The sequence below is a fragment of the Equus caballus genome, chromosome 4 (genome assembly GCF_041296265.1).
Source record: "Equus caballus isolate H_3958 breed thoroughbred chromosome 4, TB-T2T, whole genome shotgun sequence".
Lineage (NCBI taxonomy): Eukaryota > Metazoa > Chordata > Mammalia > Perissodactyla > Equidae > Equus > Equus caballus.
Window position 1 is genome coordinate 11,497,581 of NC_091687.1, and position 19,773 is coordinate 11,517,353.

Below are 19,773 nucleotides of genomic sequence, written 5' to 3' on the forward strand. Positions count from 1 at the left end.
AAAATAAAAATCATTCTGGGGCTGGCCCTGTGGCGGAGTGGTTAAGTTGGCAGGCTCCACTGCAGCGGCCCAGGGTTTTGCTGGTTCAGATCCTGGGTGCCGACATGGCACCGCTCGTCAGGCCACGTTGAGGCGGCTTCCCACATGCCACAACTGGAAGGACCCACAGCTAAAATATACAACTATGAACAACAAAAAAAACAAAAAACAAACAAACAAAAAAACACATAGCATTGAAGATTGGACTGGTGGTTACCTTTGGGGAAGGGGGGAGGGGGGAGGGCAAAAGGGGTGATTAGGCTCACATGTGAAGGGATGGACTATAGTTAGTGTTTGGTTGGTGAACATGATGTAATGTATACAGAACTCGAAATATGATGTACATCTGAAAAAAATAAAAATTAAAAAAAAAATAAAATATACAACTATGTACTGGGGGGATTTGGGGAGAAAAAGCAGAAGGCAAAAAAATAGATTGGCAACAGTTATTAGCTCAGGTGTCAATCTTTAAAAGAAAAAAAAATCATTCTACTGTCAATGTCCAGAAAAATTCAGTAAAATAAAAATATTACTTGATTTTTAAAAGTCTACATATCGGTTTAAATCTACTTCTTCCAGTAAGTTATGATGAGATTTTAGGGCACATGTTTAACAAGGTCAGTGAATTACCCATTTTTCCTCAAATGAGGGATGAGTTCTTCTACCCATTGAGATAAACCCTGCCATTTATCCCAGATTTGATGAGAAGGGACACCCCGTTTTGTGTTGTCACGGCAGCAGGGCACCACTGGCGCTCCCGCGTGGGAGGGAGTTTTCATACCTTGCACGTACACAGCCCCTTCTCCGATTCTGTCTAGTTACACCTGGGAACACATAGTCACTTCACAGCCACAGCGTGGTTCTCTGTGGGGTTTCCCGTTCACTAAATGGTAATTAATTTTCACTTCTTTATTCCTCTGGCATGCTGACAATTCTTAGATGACAGGAGTTTGATTATGAGGGCTTTCCAAAGTATTAATATAGCCACCTCTGAATTATCCTAGAAAATGAATTGTATGTCTTCTCTGGTTATTGCTACCAAACAGCCTTGAATGAAATGTAACTTCTAGAGTTTCCACTAAATGCATGTTCTTTAGTAGGCCTTTAAAAAGATTTTTTATATTTAATTTAATTTTTGTTTATTTCTATTTTTCTGCTTTGTTTAATTACCAGCATTATAATGATATTGTAAAAAATAAAACAGCTTTATAGAGACATAATTCATTTACTGTACAGTTCATCCATTTAAAGTGTACAATTCAGTGGTTTTTTAATATATTCAGAGAGTTGTGCAAGCAGCACCACAATCAATTTTAGAACGTTTTCATCACCCCTAGAAGAAACCCCGGGCCCATTAGCAGCACTCTCTATTCTGACCTTCTCCTTTCCCCCTGGTTCTACTTGTTTGTCTCTATGGATTTGCCTATTCTGGGCTTTTCATCAAAGTAGTATCATATAATACGTGGTCTTTTGTGACTGACTCCTCAGTTTTCCATGTTGTAGCATGTGTCAGTGCTTCAGTTCTTTTTGTTGCCTAAAATATCCCGTTGTATGGCTCTACCACATTTTATTCACTTACCCATTGATGGACATTTGGGTTACTTCCACTCTTAGGTCATTACGAATAATACTGCTATGAAAATTTGTGTATAGGTTTTTTGTGAGGACATATGTTTTCATTCTCTTGGGAATACACCTAGAAGTGGAATTATTGAGTTATATGGTAATTCTATGTCTAAGTTTTTGAGGAACTCCCAGACTTGTTTTCCACGGTGACTACACCGTTTTGCAATCCCACTAGCAATGTATAAGAGTTTTGATTTTTCCACATCCTTGCTGACACTTGTTATTCTCTTTCTCATGATAGCCATTCTAGTGGTTTGATTTGGTTTTGGTTTGCATTTCCCTAATGACTAATGATGCTGAGCATCTTTCAATGTGCTTATTGGCCGTTTGTATATCTTCTTTGGAGAAATGTGTATTTAAATCTGCTGCTCATTTTTAAATTCGGTTGTCTTTTTATTGTTGAGTTGTAAGCTCATTGTGGTTTTCATTTGCATTTCCCTGATGGCTAATGATGTTGAGCATCTTTTCATGTGCTTAACGGCCATTTGTAGATCTTCTTTGGGTAAATATCTGTTCAAATTCTTTTCCTATTTTAAAAAAATGGGTTATTTATCTTCTTATTATTGAGTTATAAATGTTCTTTATAAATTTTGGTTGTAAGTTCCTCATCAGATATGTGATTTGTAAAAACTTTGTCCCTTTTTTTTGGTTGTTTATTCAATTTCTTGACGGTTTCCTTTGAAACACACATCTTAAATTTTAATGATGTTTCATTTATGTATTTTTATCTTTTGTTGCTATTGGATGTCATATCTAAGAAATCATTGCCAAATTAAAGATCATGAGGGTTTACTCCTATATTTTCTTCTGTTTTATAGTTTTAGTTCTTTTTTGTTTTTTTGAGGAAGATTAGCCCTGAGCTAACATTGGCTGCCAATCCTCCTCTTTTTGCTGAGGAAGACTGGCCCTGAGCTAACATCGGTGCCCATCTTCCTCTACTTTATACGTGGGATGCCTGCCACAGCATGGCTTTTGCCAAGTGGTGCCATGTCGGCACCCAGGATCCGAACCGGTGAACCCCGGGCTGCCGCAGCAGAACGTGCGCACTTAACGGCTGTGCCACTGGGCCGGCCCCTATAGTTTTGGCTATTATGTTTAGGTCTATGGTCCATTTAGAGTAAATTGTTGTGTATGGTGTGAGGAGGGGTTCAACTTCATTCTTTTGCATTCTTTTTACTATTTTTTGAAAAGATTGTTCTTTCCCCATTGAATTACCTTGGTATGTTTTTCAAAACGAATTGAAAGTAAGTTGGAGAATTTCCATTGTCTGTATATCTGTCTTATGCCAATACCACATTGTCCTGTTTACAGTACCTTGTAGTAAGTTTTGAAATTGGGAAGTATGAGTCTTCCAACTTTCTCCTTCTTTTTCTAGATTGTTTTGGCTATTATTTGTCCCTGAAATTTCCATATGAATTTTAGAATCAGATTTTATTTCTTCAAAAAAAGGTACCTAGGATTTTGGTAGGTGAAACTGCATTGAATCTATAGGTCAGTTTGGGGAGTATTGCCATATTAATAATATTAAGTCTTTTGATTCATGACAATGGGATGTCTTTCCATTGATTTAGGTCTTCTTTAATGTCTTTCAACAATATTTTGTAGTTTCCAGAGTGTAAGTTTGTACTTCTTTTGTTAAATTTATTCCTAAGTGTTTCATTCTTTTTGATGCTGTTATAAATGGTTACGTAATTTCCTTTTTGTTTTGTTGATCATTACTGTGTAGAAATACAGTTTTTTTTGTATATTGCCTTGTGTCTTGCAAACTTGCTGAACTAATTTATTAGTTCTAGGAGTTTTTTAGTGGATTCCTTAGGATTTCCTATATACAAAATTATGTCATCTGCAAATAGAGTTAGTTTTACTTTTTTCTTTCCAGTCCAGATTTCTTTTCTTTCTTTTTATTCCCTAATTACACTGACTAAAACTTCCAGTATAATGTTGAATTGAAGTGATGAGGGCAGCCATTCGTGTCTTGTTCCTGATATTAGGGGGAAAGCATTCAGTCTTTCATCTTTAACTATGATGTTAGCTTTTTATTTTTATGTATGCCCTTTATAAGATTGAAGAAGTTCACTTTGTTCCTAGCGTGTTGAGTTTTATGGAATGCTTTTTCTGCATCTGGATGATCATGTTGCATGTGTCCTTTATTCTAATGATATGGTGTGCTATGTTGATTGATTTTCAAATGTTAAACCAAACTTGCATTCCTCAGGAAAATCCAGTTGATTACGGTATGTAATCTTTTCCATAGATCACTAGACTCAGTTTGCTAGTATTTTGTTGAGGACCTTTTTGTGTTCACGTTCATGAGATGTTGGTCTGTAGTTTTATTTTCTCTTGATGTCTTTGTCTGGCTTGATCTCAGGATATTACAGGCCTTGTAGAATGAGTTGATAAGTGTTCTCTCTTTCACTTTTTGGAAACATTTGTGAAGAATTAACATTGATTCTTCTTTAAATGTTTGGTAGAATTCACCAGTGAAGCCGAAAAAAATAGCCTGTTTTTTTTTCCTGTTTGAAGCTTTGTGATTACTAATTCAGTTTCTCTAATTGTCATATGTCTATTCAGTTTTTCTATTTATTCTTTAGTCAATTTAAGTAGTTTGTGTCTTTTTAGGAATTTATCCATTTCATCTAGGTTATCTAATTTGTTGGCATACAATTGTATTCCCTTATAATCCTTTTTATTTCTGTAAGGTCATTAATGATGTTCTTTCTTTCATTCCTGATTTCAGTAATTTGAATCTTCTCTCTCTCTTTTTTTTCATTTCTTGGAAAGTTTAGTTAAAGTTTTGTTTTGTTGATCTTTTCAAAGAGCCAACTTTTCACCTTGTTGATTTTCTCCATTGGATTTCTATTCTCTATTTCACTGTTTTCTGCTCTAATTTGTGTTATTTCCTTTCTTTTGCTTGCTTTGAGTTTAGTTTGCTCTTCTTTTTCCAATGTGTTAAGGTGGTTATTGATTTGAGATCTTTCTTCTTTTTTAATGCTAAGTATTTACAGTTCTAAATTTCCCTTGAATACTGCTTTAGCTGCATTCCATAAATTTTGGTATATTGTGGTTTTATTTTCATTCATCTTGAAGTATTTTCTAATTTCTTATGTGATTTCCTCTGTAACTCATTGGCGTTTTGGGAGTATGTTGTTTACTGTCTGTATCTTTTTGAGTTTTCCAAACATGCCTCTGTTATTGATTCTAATTTCTTTCTATTGTGATCTGAGAACATATTTTGCACGAAATCATTCCTTTTAAGTTTATTTTAGCTTATTTTATGTCCAAGGATATGGTTTGTCCTAGCAAATTTTCCATGTGCACTTGCAAATGTGCATTTTGTTATTATTGGATGTAGTGTTTAATAGATATCTCTTAGGTATACTTGGTTTATGATGTTGTTTAAATATTTTATTTTTTTGATCTTCTATCTAGTTGTTCTATTCACTATTCATATTTGAAGATTGCAATCTCCTAATATTATTCATGAAGTGTCTATTTCTCCCTTCAAATTTGTCCCTTTTTGCTTTTCATATTTTGGCATCTCTATTATTGGGTGCATATATGCTTATAATTGTTGTATCTTCCTTATGCATTGACCTCTTTTTCCTTATAAAATTTCTCTTCTTCTCTAGTAACTTTTTTGTTTTCAGGTCTATTTTGTCTGATGTTAATATAGCCACTTCAGCATTCTTATGCCTGCTGTTTGCATGATATATCTTTCCCCATACTTTCATTTTCAGCCTATTTGTATCCTTAAATCTAAAGTGTGTTAGCAAGACTCTTTCAATTAGTGTTTCGCTAAAATTAATTGGCACAAATTGTCATTTTTAACAATGACAACGTTGTCTCCAATATGTGGGTGACAATGTTTATTCAATGTTCATACATCGCAGATTATTACTCCTGATAATGTGGTGATGTTTTTAGAATATTAATGAGGCATGTTCCCTCTTTTTCAGAAAATTTATAGTGAAATATAAAGGATTTACTATCTTATTTATTCCTATTGGTCTGAGAAGTATAGCAGATAAAATATGATTATATTCCTATTATAGTGAGAAAGCAGATGTCTATAAACTTAAATTTGAACTTGTCTCCAACTTTTAATTCATTAAATAATCTTAAATCTCAATGACAAATTAATTTTAAATTTACTGATTCAAGCCACTGCAAGTTTTGCCAATAATAATAGTTAGAAGTCTGCCAGAAGTTTCCAATTTTCATGACAATATCTTCCTTGAAATTGTGTTGAAAAGCAGGGACAAAAGTTTAGTCACTGTTTAGTCTCACTTAGTTTTGTTTTTTTTTTGAGGAAGATTAACCCTGAGCTAACATCTACTGCCAATCCTCCTCTTTTTGCTGAGGAAGACTGGCCCTAAGCTAACATCTGTGCCCATCTTCCTCTACTTTGTATGTGGGACACCTGCCACAACATGGCTTGCCAAGTGGTGCCATGTCTGCACTGGGATCCAAACCAGCGAACCCCGGGCTGCCGAAGCGGAACATGCGCAGTTAACTACTGCACCACCAGGCTGGCCCCTCACTTAGTTGTTTTTTAATGTTATTTACCTTTCTTGTAAGATGATTAACATAGTTTATGGATGGGCTGCAGAAAAGGAAAGATTAGCTTCCAAAGATGACTGAAGTGTAGCTGGAGTGAATGAATAGGGAAGTGAATGAGTGAATCCCTCAACGGAATAAAATGTGAAATGTAGGTCTTTTTATGTATTCTGTGCAATGAGAGGCTTAGCAGAATTCCAGAAAGTGAAAAATAGGAACTGCCTGACACAACAATGACTGCTATTAACGTTGACGATAATTGTGATGGCTAGTTTTTATTGGGTACTTCTTGTTTGCCAGGCACTGTTCTAATATCTTTACATATGGGTTAATAATTGGATTGTCAGATCAGACTGACCTGAATCAAGATTCACCTGTAATTTCAAGGATACAAGCAATCAAAAAGCACAGGAGAAGCAGAGCCAGGTCCTGGACGTTGAGAGAGGCCCCCAGAGACTTTCTTCCCATGGTAGACAAAACGGTCAATCCGAGAGCAGTAGATAAGATCTCTAATTAAGTACATGGATTACCTCATATAACAGGGAACATTACAGGCTGTGAAACATCTCCATTTTATATCCAGATAGTGGCATAGCTCATGCCCCATGCCCCATAAATGTGTAGATTCTAAGTTTGTTTACCATAGTAATTCTAAACTTCCTGCTAAAAGCCTTCTATGTATAAGTACTCTTTTTTCTTTTTTTTAAGCAAATACCATGGTTATTAGTAATAGTTGTCAGCATGCTTATAAGGAGATTAGCCCAGGTCTTCTACCTTCTTCTTTCCTGGGAGAGCCTCCTAACCAACAGAGAAAAAATACTGCTTTAACTCTTTCCTCTCCAACAGATTAACTCATTTATTTTATCTTTATTGTTATTTTTTGTTTTTGAGGAAGATTAGCTCTGAGCTAACATCCGCTGCCAATCCTCCTCCTTGTGCTGAGGAAGACTGGCCCTAAGCTAACATCTATGCCCATCTTTCTCTACTTTATACGTGGGACGCCTACCACAGCATGGCTTACCAAGCGGTGCCTGTCTGCATCAGGGATCTGAACGGGCAAACTCCGGGCCACCGAAGTGAAACATGTGTACTTAACCGCTGTGCCACCAGGCCGGCCCCAAATTAACTCATTGAAATTCAAATTCAGTTATTTACTTTTTTAATACAAACAAGGCAAAATATATTAAGAAGGAATTTCAGACATGTTTTAAAAAATCTTTTATTTCATTTGGTTTGTTTTAGTTTGTTGGTAGAGGGTGGGGTGAGAAATATGGTAAATATACAGTTAATATAGATATATTATCACCACTAAGAGATATCTGCAATAGCAATTAGTTCTATTTCTTTCGCGCGCGTGTGTGTATGTATGTGTACATCATATACAATTCTTTCTTCTATTTGACCTTAGGATATTTGAGAAATCATTTGATGTTTTAATTTTCAATTTTCTCTGTTTTTCTCAACCCTACTCTCAAATCAGGATGGAGATCCAGTTCGTCCAGGAGTGGCCATGACTGATCTTGCCACTGGCCTATATGCATATGGAGCCATTATGGCTGGATTGATACAAAGATACAAAACTGGAAAAGGACTGTTCGTTGATTGTAACCTACTGTCATCTCAGGTACCAATCCAAATAACATTTTAGATAGTGGTGTATAAACATGTGTCTGGGTATGCTCTTTCATATCAAATCCTATGGTCATATGTGCACAAACAAAAAACAAAACAACAGACAAAACTACAATCAACCACAGCAAAAGCTGTTCTGTTTTGGTATACTAAATTGTTGTCAAATGAAAATAAATGGACCATGAAGATTTTGTCATAGTATAGATATTGCTGTTGAACCAGAATTTTAAAGACCGTTTTTATTAGAATAGGTCTATTACTATTTGTGAGACAAGAATACAGATGTTTCTATTTTATTGTCACATGAGCTCCATAACTTCTTTTTACCAGAGTCAGTTTCTTCACCTTTTTTGTGCTATGGACCCTTTGAGTAGTCTGGTGAAGTCTGTGGACCTTTCCTCAGTATTATGTTTTTAAATGCATAAAATGAGATACTTAGGATTACAAAGGAAGCCAATTATATTGAAATACAGCTATTTCAATGTAAAAACCCGTTTTGTGTTATAATAACATATATGATTTTTCACTAAGACATTAAGCCACAAGATCTGTCAGTGGGTCCAATAACTACTGCAATTTTGAGGTAGTATTGAGCATAAATGATATCTGCAATAACTATAAAATGATATGAAAATATGTGTAATATTGATTGATGATCAAATCATAGATCCTGCTAATACTCCTGTGGTTTGTTGCCTGCGTTCATAATTGAAGAAAATGCTAAATTTTAGTTAGAGGTTGATGAAAATAAAGATATAACTTTTTTCCATTCAAATTAATTAGTTCCCAGAATTCTATGGAAACATAGACTTCAGATTAACAACCCATGGTTTAGATAGTTATCAGCTATGTTATGCTAAATACTAAACTGGTGGAATAAAAGGGTTAACTCACTCTCAAATTGACATTTTGCTTCCTTCGTACTGGATCAGACCCAGATGCTGTACCATATGTGGAAGTTGATTCTGAATAGATAATTTTTCAGGGATAGAAAAAAAGAAAATATCTAATTTGTGCAAGGAGACATTTTACTGTGGGAAAAATTGCTTTATAGACAGAGACCTCAGTTGGGAATTTCAAATTTAAATGACATACATGGGAAAATAGTAAACTTGGAACACTACTTTGGAGAATTTTTTCTCTTAGACAAAATTAAGGAGGTATACAAGGGTAAAAAACATCAATAAGGTCGAAGATGAAATATTACATATGGGTTTTCAACACTAGCTTTGAGTCACAGTCAGCATTTTGATGGTTATGAAAAGGGTAAAAAAATTCTCTCCAAATGAATGATGTAGCTTCTTAACAGAGAAGCACAGATGTTAATTGTGGGAAGAAGCTGAAAGTCTTTTCTACTCTCCCCTGATTTTATAGCTGTAAGGAACTTGAGGTAGGTTAAGTAACTGACTAAAACTTGCACATCCAATAAGTATGGAGGCCATGGAACTTTCATGGATGTGTGACCTGTGCAGTCACAGAGGGCCTTAAGCTTAGTTTAAATGTTCTGCTGTTACTGCTTTGAAATTCTTAATAATTTTGGTACAAGAGGCCCTACATTTTTCATTGTGCACCAGTACTCACAGATTATGTAGCTGGTCCTGGATTTGGGACTCTACTTAGGTCTCCTGATCTCTACCTAGACTGCTTTACTTACAATACATCAATGATTAATTAATTAGCTTTGGAAAAAATTCTTTTATAGTTTATTATAGAATTTAATTCTCTTCTAGCACCCAACACAGAGATTCACAATGTGGAGGTGTGTGGTTCCTTGGGGTTAGGGGTCGAAGTGGGTAGAATCACTGGTAGGGCTGTTTCAAAGTGAGGAATACGGTAAGGGCAAATTCATACACACATACGTACATTCCAGCCATTTTGGGTGTGTGTCTATATTTGTTGTTTATGTTGCTCCTTGAGACTCTAAGTTCCATGAGCGCAGGAATAATGTTTGTTCTTGCTTACAGTGGTATCCTCAAAGCCCAGCCCAAGCCCAGTATTTGTCAAATAGCAGGCTCTCCCAATCTTCTGTGATTAATGGGAGAATCACTGTTTCAATGGTTATGTCTCATAGCCCTTATGTTTTGCATTTGTTTTTTGGGCTCTTTCTTTGCTGAGTAATATTAGCCCCGAGCTAACTTCTGTGCCAGTCTTCCTCTATTTTATATGTGAGTTGCTGCCACAGCATGGCCAATGATTGGTGTAGGTCTGTGCTCAGGATCTGAACCCATGAACCCAGGCCGCCAAAGCTGAGTGTGCCAAACTTAACCACTAGGCCACGGGGCTGACCCCTCATATCCCTTAGGTTTGCTGGGGAAGATTAGGAAAAGGTAGAAAACCATTGACTTAGGATAAGTACTTGATAAACAACTAATGATGAGATGATTTGCTTTTGGCACACATGGTATTAGTGATTTAGCCTATGGTGCTGTAGCTAATCCAGTCAAAAGTTGCTAAAATTATAGTGTGTTTAAGGCTCATTAACTACCTTTTTTTAAAATTGATATATAATTGACATATAACATTATGTTGGTTTCAGATGTACAGCATAAGGATTTGGTATTTCTATATATTGTGAAATGATCGCCACAATAAGTCTGGTTCTCTATCACTGTACTTAGTTACAAACTGCTTTTTTTTGTGATGAGAACTTTTAAGATCTACTCTCTTAGCAACTTTCAAACATGCAATACAGTATTATTAATTATAGTCACCATGCTGTACATCACATCCCCATTACTTAGTTATTTTATAACTGGAAGTTTCTACCTTTTGACCCCCCCCCCCCACCCACCCATTTTGCTCACCTTCCCATCCCTTGCCTCTGGCAACCACCAATCTGTTCTCTGACTCTGTGAGTTCAGTATTTTTTAATTTTTTTTTTTTTTAGATTCCACATGTAAGTGAGATCATACAGTATTTGTCTTTCTCTGTCTGACTTATTTCATTTAGCATAATGTCCTCCGGGTCCATCCATGTTATCACAAATGGCAAGATTTCTTCTTTTTTATGGCTGAATAATATTCCATCGTGTGTGTGTCTCACATTTCTTTTTAATCCATTCATCTATGGGTGGATGCTTGGGTTGTTTCCATATTTTGGCTATTGTCATTAACTACCTTTTAACAATTAAAATCCATTTTTCCTTATTTTAGAGCTATGCACTTTCATGTCTACTATTTTATATGATCTTCATAATAATCACTTGAGGTAGGTAGATAAAGCAGGAACTTTTATTACCATTTTACTTTTAAGGAAACTGAGTTTAAGAGAGGTTGACTTGCTTGAGCAGTAGAGTCTCAGCAAGACCTCTGGTTTCGGACATTCTGACTGGTTCTCTTCTCCCTCCTTCCTGAAGGCAAAAGCTTTGGCACTGAGGGACAGGCACGCTCCAGCTCTCCTGGGTGAAGCTCCAGGGGAGAAGGCACTTTGAGTAAGAGGCAGAGGAAGCCCAGGAGCGCTCCGTAACGGGGAAGCACGCAGTGAGACTGCCCCCTCCCACCCCTGCACGAGTGTGCCAAGAGCCGCAATAAGACAGTGCTGCAAAGTGGGCCCTTATGGGTCATTATCTAATCGTGTTCAGACCCAGTGAGTGAAAACTATCATGGAATTTAACCTGGAGGACAAGTATTTCTGTTGAATATGAGAATTTTGAGAAAAATAGGATTTGGAGTCATGGGCTGACTGGATTTTTTTGCTTCAGCTGGAGTCAACTGAGCACTCACTGTGTCCCGGGCTCTGTGCTAGCGAGGCCTGGAGTGAGAGGCACACAGCTATTCCAGGCTCAGTAGTAGAGGCAGCCAGGTCGTATGGAAGAGTTGGAGGTGATATATAGTTCCTTTATGGGGCCTCTAACAGGGTGATAGAACGTGGTTGGGCCAAGATTGTTAAGGGCCTCATATATGTCATGCTTAGGAATCTGGATTTTAACCTCTCAAGGCTTCTGTTTCTCTGTCTATAAATTCTGTTAGGTGATGGTCTTTTCAACCAAAGACTATGTCTCGTTGGATACTTGCCACATTCAGAATATCCTCTAAGCTGTGGACAGTATTAGAGAGTTTCAAAGGACAGTGGTACATATCATGATGGATGCAGACGCCTACCTGAAGTGCAGGGCAATGTGTGATAGGAACATTTTCATTCTCTGGACCCACTGCAGTCCAACTCTGTTTTTCTTGGACTCTTTGCTTCTACTCTGTTCCTTGTCTCTGGACTCTCTCTATTCTTCTTATGTGAGCTTCTCTAGCCTTGGGCATCTCTTTCCTCTGTTTGTCTTTTCCTCGCTTGTCTTTCTTCTTCCCTGTTTTCATTCCTGTTCTGTGCTCTTTGCTTTTCTCTTTGTCTCTCCCTGTCTCTCCATCCTTCGTTATGTGTGGCTAAAGTTGTAGCAGTTCTAGTTACAGATCTTACATCCTTTTACCATACCACTCAGGAAAGTTTCACAATCTTTCACTAGTTCCCAAGGAAGAAAAAGGAAGTTTCCTTTCCTTGAAGTTCCAGAAAAGAAGCCCATATATTTCATTGGGTTAAGTGACCATTCCTGAACGGACTAATGAAGGCTGAAAGATAGAATATACTGATTGGCTTAAGCCCTTCTTGGGCTTTACTTCACCCAAACCATTCGGCTGTGGCTGGGGAGAGGTGATCTCCCCAAAGAATGGTGTGATTATTTCTTGGCCCAGGAAGGGGAAATGAATGTTGAGGAGCCAATCAACAAATGTTCACTATACTAGCATACTGAGTTGTTTTGAGAATCTAATGCAATAAAGGATGTGAAAAATTCTTTGTAAGTTAGAAAGTACTCTACTGATGACTAGCGTTAATGTTATTAGGTTATTGAAAAAATATTTCATAGTGTTATAGAAATGTGCTGAGATTAAAAAGTCGGTTATTGACATAATTATTTTGTTATCATAATTATTGTAACTTTTCATAATGGAGAAATCTTGACTAGCTTCACTTAGTCTTTCAATTTGAGGTAACATTTATAGATTCTAGATCCCAAAACCAAATCACAAAATGATTAAAATCTGCTTTATGTAAATGGAAAGTGCTATTTCTAGATACTTTTCAAAGTAATATAATAGGAAACTTCACCTTTTCTTTAATGTATTCATTTTCTTTTTTTATATAAATGTTCACCTGCATTAAGCAGGTAACATTTGAACTTAATTTCAGCTGCCTGGAAAATGACTGTGATTTCATGCAGTGGTAAAAAACATACTTTTCTACTCATTTTGATTGCATTACATAGGATGACAAATGAATGATTATAACATTCAATATCTGTTGCTAAAAATGAAATTCTGTACTCCTTCTCCTAAAAGTGATCTAGTATACAATAGACAAATTACACTTGATTTGAATAGTAGCTAATTATTAACTCAGAGATGATTGCCTCAACCACAACAAAACCATTTCATTGTAGAAACATGACAGTTGCCAGGATGTGGTTTGTAGTGGGCACCAAATTTTTTGTAGTTTCAAGGCTATAAACTTTTAACCCTGTCATAAAATTCTTTGATTTTTTTTTTTACTCTTAATATGATTTAAAGTTGTCAACTGAAGATTGTCTAATGTCAGCATCTAAATAGTATTCTTTAGATGATATTGGTAAATAACAAGGAAGTGGGTTTGGATGTGGTTCCAATTATTCTGTTGCTCTTATTCTTCTGTTGTGGCTTACAGAAATATCTTTTTGGAAGTTTTAATATCCTTCCTGTACTTAATTGCAACCAGGCTCCCCTAATTACTACTACAATGAGTTAGTTTTTTTAGCACCAAACTTCCATAATTATTTTCACATACAGAATGTTTTGGAATTTTTGATGTCACTGTTCTTTCTCCACGTTTGTGTACTGCTCATATTTGGGGTAGACAATATTTCAGCTCTCATAATTGTAGCACATTTTTATGAATAAACTTTTGAATCTCAAACAAGTATAGTAATCTGTAATTCATCTTTTTGTGTCTTTAGATACACCTGTGTTTCTGCTTTTTTTAATCCTCTATCTTTTTAAAAACAATTTTATTGAGGTATATTTTACATATAAAATTTACCCTATTTCAAGCGACAATTTAGTAATTTTTAGTAAGTTTAGTGAGTTATGCAGCCATCATCCCTAAATCAGGTTTTGAAATAAATACTCATACAGTCACCTCAGGTCTGGGTCTTATGCATGAGGCTAGAATGGATCGGTTTTGAAGTGAGAGGGATGCAGGGCTGGGCTGACTCAGAAGAATTCAGGGCCCATTATTACTTCTGTGGGCTCTCGAAAATTTTGCCTTTGTGAGTTCTTTCCTCCATAAAAGTATTAAGAATTACAACTGCATTGGTGTAAAATAAATATAATGTAATTCATTATTATGCATTTATTATTATTGCATTGATTTTTTTCTTCTGATTTTGAAAGAAATTAAAATTAAAGCATTTTTGTGGAGCCCTAAAGTATCATGGACCTTTGGCACTATGCCTCGTTGTTAAGTCAGCTCTGGAAGAGTTACGTTGACAATGGTACATAAATGTGCCACATCTTTGAGGAAGGACACTCTGGTACCCAGGAAGGAAGTGGAGATTGTGCTGGAGGATGAATAGAGGATGGAAAGGTAGAGAGGCAGCAGTCTATGACCGAGAAAGTTGAGAGAATGGAGTAGGGAAAGAAAAATAGAGGCTAATAGAGACTTCAAGAAATCATGGAACTGTGAGTGTGCATTTGAACCTCCCGTTTTTGAGAAGCCTAATCAATTCCTGCTTAGAAGGCCCTTGTCAGCCTGACAATCCTTAGTTACTTGTGGACAGTTTTTTTTTCTGTGTGTGTGTGTATGAGGAAGATTGACCATGAGCTAATATCTGTAGCCAGTCTTCCTCTTTTTGCTTGAGGAGGAGTGGCCCTGAGCTAACATCTGTGCCAGTCTTCCTATTTTGTATGTGGGATAGCTGCTACAGCATAGCTTGATGAGTGAAGTGTATGTCCACACCTGGGATCTGGGCCTGCAAACCTTGGGCCACCAAAGCGGAGCACGTGAACCCAGCCACTACACTACTGGGCCAGCCCCTTGTCGCCAATTTTTAATCCTTGTCCAACTTCCATCTTTAACTAGCATTCTCCCTAATGCCTCCCATTGCTCTATTAAAGTTTTGGGGATACAAATGGATATTAATATTTATCTAATATTAAGATGAGTAATTAGGAAGGTGAAGACACACATCAAAAATGTAGTTCTAAAGATAACTACAAAGAATTTTAGATAATCTATTATTTTATGTTATTATTTTATACCATGATTTGGATTGAATACTAGTTGACTGCAATATAAAACATGGTTCACTGTTCTTTTAAAGAAGATTCGGTGAAATGCAAGTGTATTGGGAGAATGCTCTGGTTTTGCATAACTGAAATCCTTAGGTATATTCACAGGCATTGCAGATTTTTATATAATATGAGCCACAGTGATGGAGACCAGGGCTTTTAACTTGTAATAATCAATAATTACTGGTGGGAGAAGATCTCAAAGGAGAAAAGAATAAAACAAGAAGAAAAATTTCATTATAGTCTAATTTAATTCCCTTCTTAGATATTTTAAAACAATTTGGTGCTTTCAAAGTGTTCTGAAAAACAGAAAATAATTAAGACCAAGCTATGAAAGAAATAGGAGAAGAAAGATTCATTGGTGTTGACAAATAGTCCTTGAATTTAGATTTTGTCCTTGCAGAATCTTGTAGAATAATGAATTTGATTGGCTGTTGCGAAAGGTGGATTTAACAGTGTTGGAATCACCTATTTCTCTACTACTAGAGTTAGAGCAGGTTGTTTTTGATGCTGAGTTAATTGACTCTACCTTTATCTTTGTACTTTCTAGGGTAGGAAAATTTTTTATAGAATAAAATGTGGTAATCATATCCTTCTGTCTTGGCTAATTAATGGTGGCTGTTTATCTACCATAGTTATAGGCCAGCTAATTCCTACTGGAATGTGTCTATTTGACCCAAACAATTATGCCATCATTGTAGCTAAAAGATAAGTAAACCGCTGACATGAAGCATGGTGGCTGAGATTTAGTTTCTAGGAAAATCATTTTAGTTCTTTACAGAATGTGTATGAGGTATAGTGGTGAGTAGTTTTTAAATTTTTTATAGCCTAGAGTTATCATGTACCAGCAATGTATAATAAGATCTTGATTAGCTGGAGTGCTTAGCAGTTTGGATAGTCTGGTTGATTTCATTTTCTAGATGACTGAGGGCTAAAAGGGAACTGCTTTAGTTTCTACCATTTTCATAAAAAATCTTCTAAAATGCTTTAATTTACTTTTACATTGAGGTAAATGCCACATACTAAATATATTTTTTCCTTAAAGATTATTATTCTGATCTCAATCTTTTTTAACCTATTAATATTCACTTTGGGGAGTAAGAAATTAAGTCAAATCTGTACTAAAAGAATCCATCCATCCATCCATTCATCCGTCCATCCATCCATCCATATCTGTTCCTCATCTATTGTATGCCAGAGTATACAATAAATGGTAAATAAGCCAACGAGTTTCCTGGCTCATGGAATTTACATTGTAGTTGGAGATATAGGAAATAAACAAGTAGAAAGTGATAAATTCACAGAAGGGAATAAACACTTGGATAAGGATAACAGGGACACTTCTGTTAGCCAGGGCAAGATTATTCCACATAGAGGGAACAATAAATGCAAAGGCCTGAGGCAGGACAAAACTTGCCACGTCCTAGGACCTGACAAAAGGCTGCTGTGGCTGACCGAAAGACATCCCCTAGACGTTGACATTGGCACTAAATCTGGCCATTTATTAATACTCATCTGAAGAATAAACATGGGATGTGACATTTAACCAATAACTCAATATTCTGTAGTTTGTAGGCCTAGTAGAAGTTAGGAGTCAGCAACAGACTGTTCTTTCTTGGAAGGAGAGAATTTCTCGGCAGGGTACGAGGTCAAGCTTGTAGAGCAAGAGTTGAGTTCTGGTGCTGTTTTGGAAGACTGATAGTAGAAGTAACACAGGACTGCAAGCAGCTTCAGTCTTTTCTGCCTCTTGGGCTGACTGGAGATGTGTGTCGAGAAAGTTGAGATGGGTTCTGGAAAAAGAGTGCTGTGATTAATAACAATGTTTGCCAAGGTGCAACATTGGGAGAGGGCTATAAACTTGCTGACCTTGGAGTAGATGCTGGAGTATGTAGGCTATTTATAGTCTCCAAAATTGAATTATTGAGAGTGACTTTAATAACATAGTAAAGGTTATGCAACATTTACTTTATACTAGACATTGTTCTAAGAGCATTGATATATTAACTAATTTTATTTCTCCAATAGCTCTATTATTCCCATTTTATTGAGGAGGAAGCAGAGGCACAGCATAATAATGTAACTTGCCCTATGTCACACAGCCAGTAAGTAGCAGAGCTGAGACCTGAACTGAGTCTGGATCCAGAGACCGTGCTATGGGTCTACTCTCCATAAGAGTATAAGGCCCTTCCAGTATTCATTCATTTACTTATTCACCTAAATATTTATTGAGTGCCTAGTGTCAGCAATGCTGTTATTCCTGGAAAAGTTATAGTGAATAAGGATGTCTGGGGAATATGTTTTAGTTCTTAAGATGGGTATACAAAGATAACACATATTGACTTGTCTTTTGGGAGAATGATTTATAAGTAATGCTGTCAACACTGAGCAATAGAACTTAACATGATGATTGTGTATTGATTTTGTATCTTGCAACCTTGCTGGGCTCATTGTTTTAGTTCTAAGAGTATTTTAGTGGAACCTATAGAATTTTCCATGTACAAGATTATGTCATCTGTAAATAGATAGTTTTACTTCTTCCTTTCTAACGTGGATGCCTTTTCTTTCTTTTTCTTACCTAATTGTCCTGGGTAGAAAGAACCCCAGTACAATGTTGAATAGAAGTGAAAAGAGCAGACATTCCTTTTTTTCTTTTTCTTTTCCTGATTTCAGGGCAAAACATTCAGTTTTTCACCAGTATGTGTGGTGTTAGATGTGGTTTTTTCACTGATGCTCTTTATTAGGTTGAGGAAGTTCCCTTTATTCCTGGTTTGCTGAATGGTTTAATTATGAAAAGGTGTTGGATTTTGGCAAATGCTGTTTCTGTAACTATTGAGATATTATTTGGTTTGTGTCGCTTATCCTATTAATATGTTATTTGACTGTTGATTAACATTAATTGATTAACAATTGACATTAATTGACTTTTGTATATTGAACCAATTTTGCAAATCCTGGGAAAAATCTCAGTTGGTCTTGTATAATCCTTTGTATATGTTGCTGTATTCAGTTTGCTAGAATGCTCCTGAGGATTTTGGAGTCTATATTCAAAACGGGGAATTGACCTGTAGTTTTCTTTTCCTCTGATGTTTTTCTTAGTTTTTGGTATCAGAGTAATACTCACCTCATAGAATGAGTTGTTCCCTCCTCTCCTAGTTTTTGGAAGAGTTTCTGAAGAATTGATATTAATTCTTCTTTAATTGTTTGGTAGAATTCATCAGTGAAGCTAAAGAAAACCTGGGCTCGTTATTTGTTTTTTCCTAAGTTTTGTGATTACAAATTCAATCTCTCTACTTTTTATATGTCTGTTCAGTTTTTCTATTGATTATTTACTCAGTTTCTGTAATTTATGTCTTTATAGGAATTTGTCCATTTCATTTAACTTATTTAATTTATTGGCATATGATTGTTAATCGTATTCTCATATAATCCTTTTTATTTTTGTAAGGGCAATAGAGATGTTCCCTCTTTTATTCTTGATTTTAGTAACTTGAGTCTTCTCTCTCTTTTATTTTTGGTCAGTCTTGCTTAAAGTTTGTTAATTTTGTTGATTTTTTCAACAAAACAACTTTGGATTTCATTGATTTTCTCTATTGGTTTTCTCCATTCTATTTCATTTATTTCCACTCTTATTTTTATTATTTCCTCCCCTTTTCTAGTGTTGGGTTTAGTTTGCTCTCTGTCTCGTATCTTAAATTGAAATGTTAGGTTAATTGTTTTGAAGTCCTTTTCTTTTTCAGTATAGGCATTTTCAGCTATATATTTCTCTCTAAGAACTGTTGTAGCTTCATCTCAGAAATTTTATTTTATTTTAGTTTTTGTTAAAGATTGGCATCTGAACTAACATCTGTTGCCAATAATCTCCTCTTCTTTTTTTTCTCTTCTTCTTCTTCCCAAAGCCCCCCCCCCCCCCCCCCCCCCCCCCAGTACATAGTTGTATCTTTTAGTTGTAGGTCCTTCTGGTTCTGCTATGTGGGATGCCACCTCAGCATGGCTTGATGAGCGGTACTAGGTCTGTGCCCAGGATCTGAACTGGTGAAGCTCTGGGCCGCCGAAGTAGAGAGCACAAACTTAACCACTTGGCCATGGGGCTGGCCCCCTATCTCATATATTTTAATATGTTGTGTTTTTGTTTTCAGTCATCTCAAATTATTTTCTAATTTTCTTTGTGATTTCTTCTTTCATCCATTGGTTTTAGGAATGTGTTATTTAATTTCCACCTTTGTGAATTTCTTAAATACACTTATGTTGTTAATTTCTCACTTCATTCCACTGTTGTTGGAAAATATTCTCTGTGTGGTTTGAGTCCTTTTAAATTTAGTGAGGCTGTTTTTGGCTAAATATATGGTCTTTCTTGGTGGATGTTCTGGGTGTGCTTGAGAAGAATGTGCATTTTGCTGTTGTTGTGAAGCATTATATAGATGTCTGTTAGGTCTAGTTGGTTTATATGGTAATGTTATGTTTAACATTTTGAGGAACTATCAAATTTTTTTCCCAAACAGCTGCACTGCTTTACAATCCCATCAACGATTTATGAGGTTTCCAATTTCTCCACATCCTTGCTAACACTTGCTATTCTCTATCATTTTTACTTTTCCTGTTACAGTAGGTGTGA

At 36.0% G+C, this 19,773-nt stretch overlaps 1 protein-coding gene across 24 annotated transcripts in view; it reads left to right on the forward strand.

Annotated features, from left to right (window-relative positions):
* SUGCT (succinyl-CoA:glutarate-CoA transferase) overlaps positions 1–19,773 on the forward strand; it is a 749,025-nt gene that overhangs the window by 106,687 nt on the left and 622,565 nt on the right. For all 24 annotated transcript variants that reach the window (XR_011437729.1, XR_011437726.1, XR_011437728.1 and 21 more), the window contains one exon: positions 7,703–7,846. Coding sequence is in view for 19 of the 24 variants with exons in the window: in XM_070264346.1 (XP_070120447.1) it covers positions 7,703–7,846 (144 nt within the window). In the remaining 5 variants the exon portion in view is untranslated. The remainder of the gene's footprint in view (positions 1–7,702; positions 7,847–19,773) is intronic.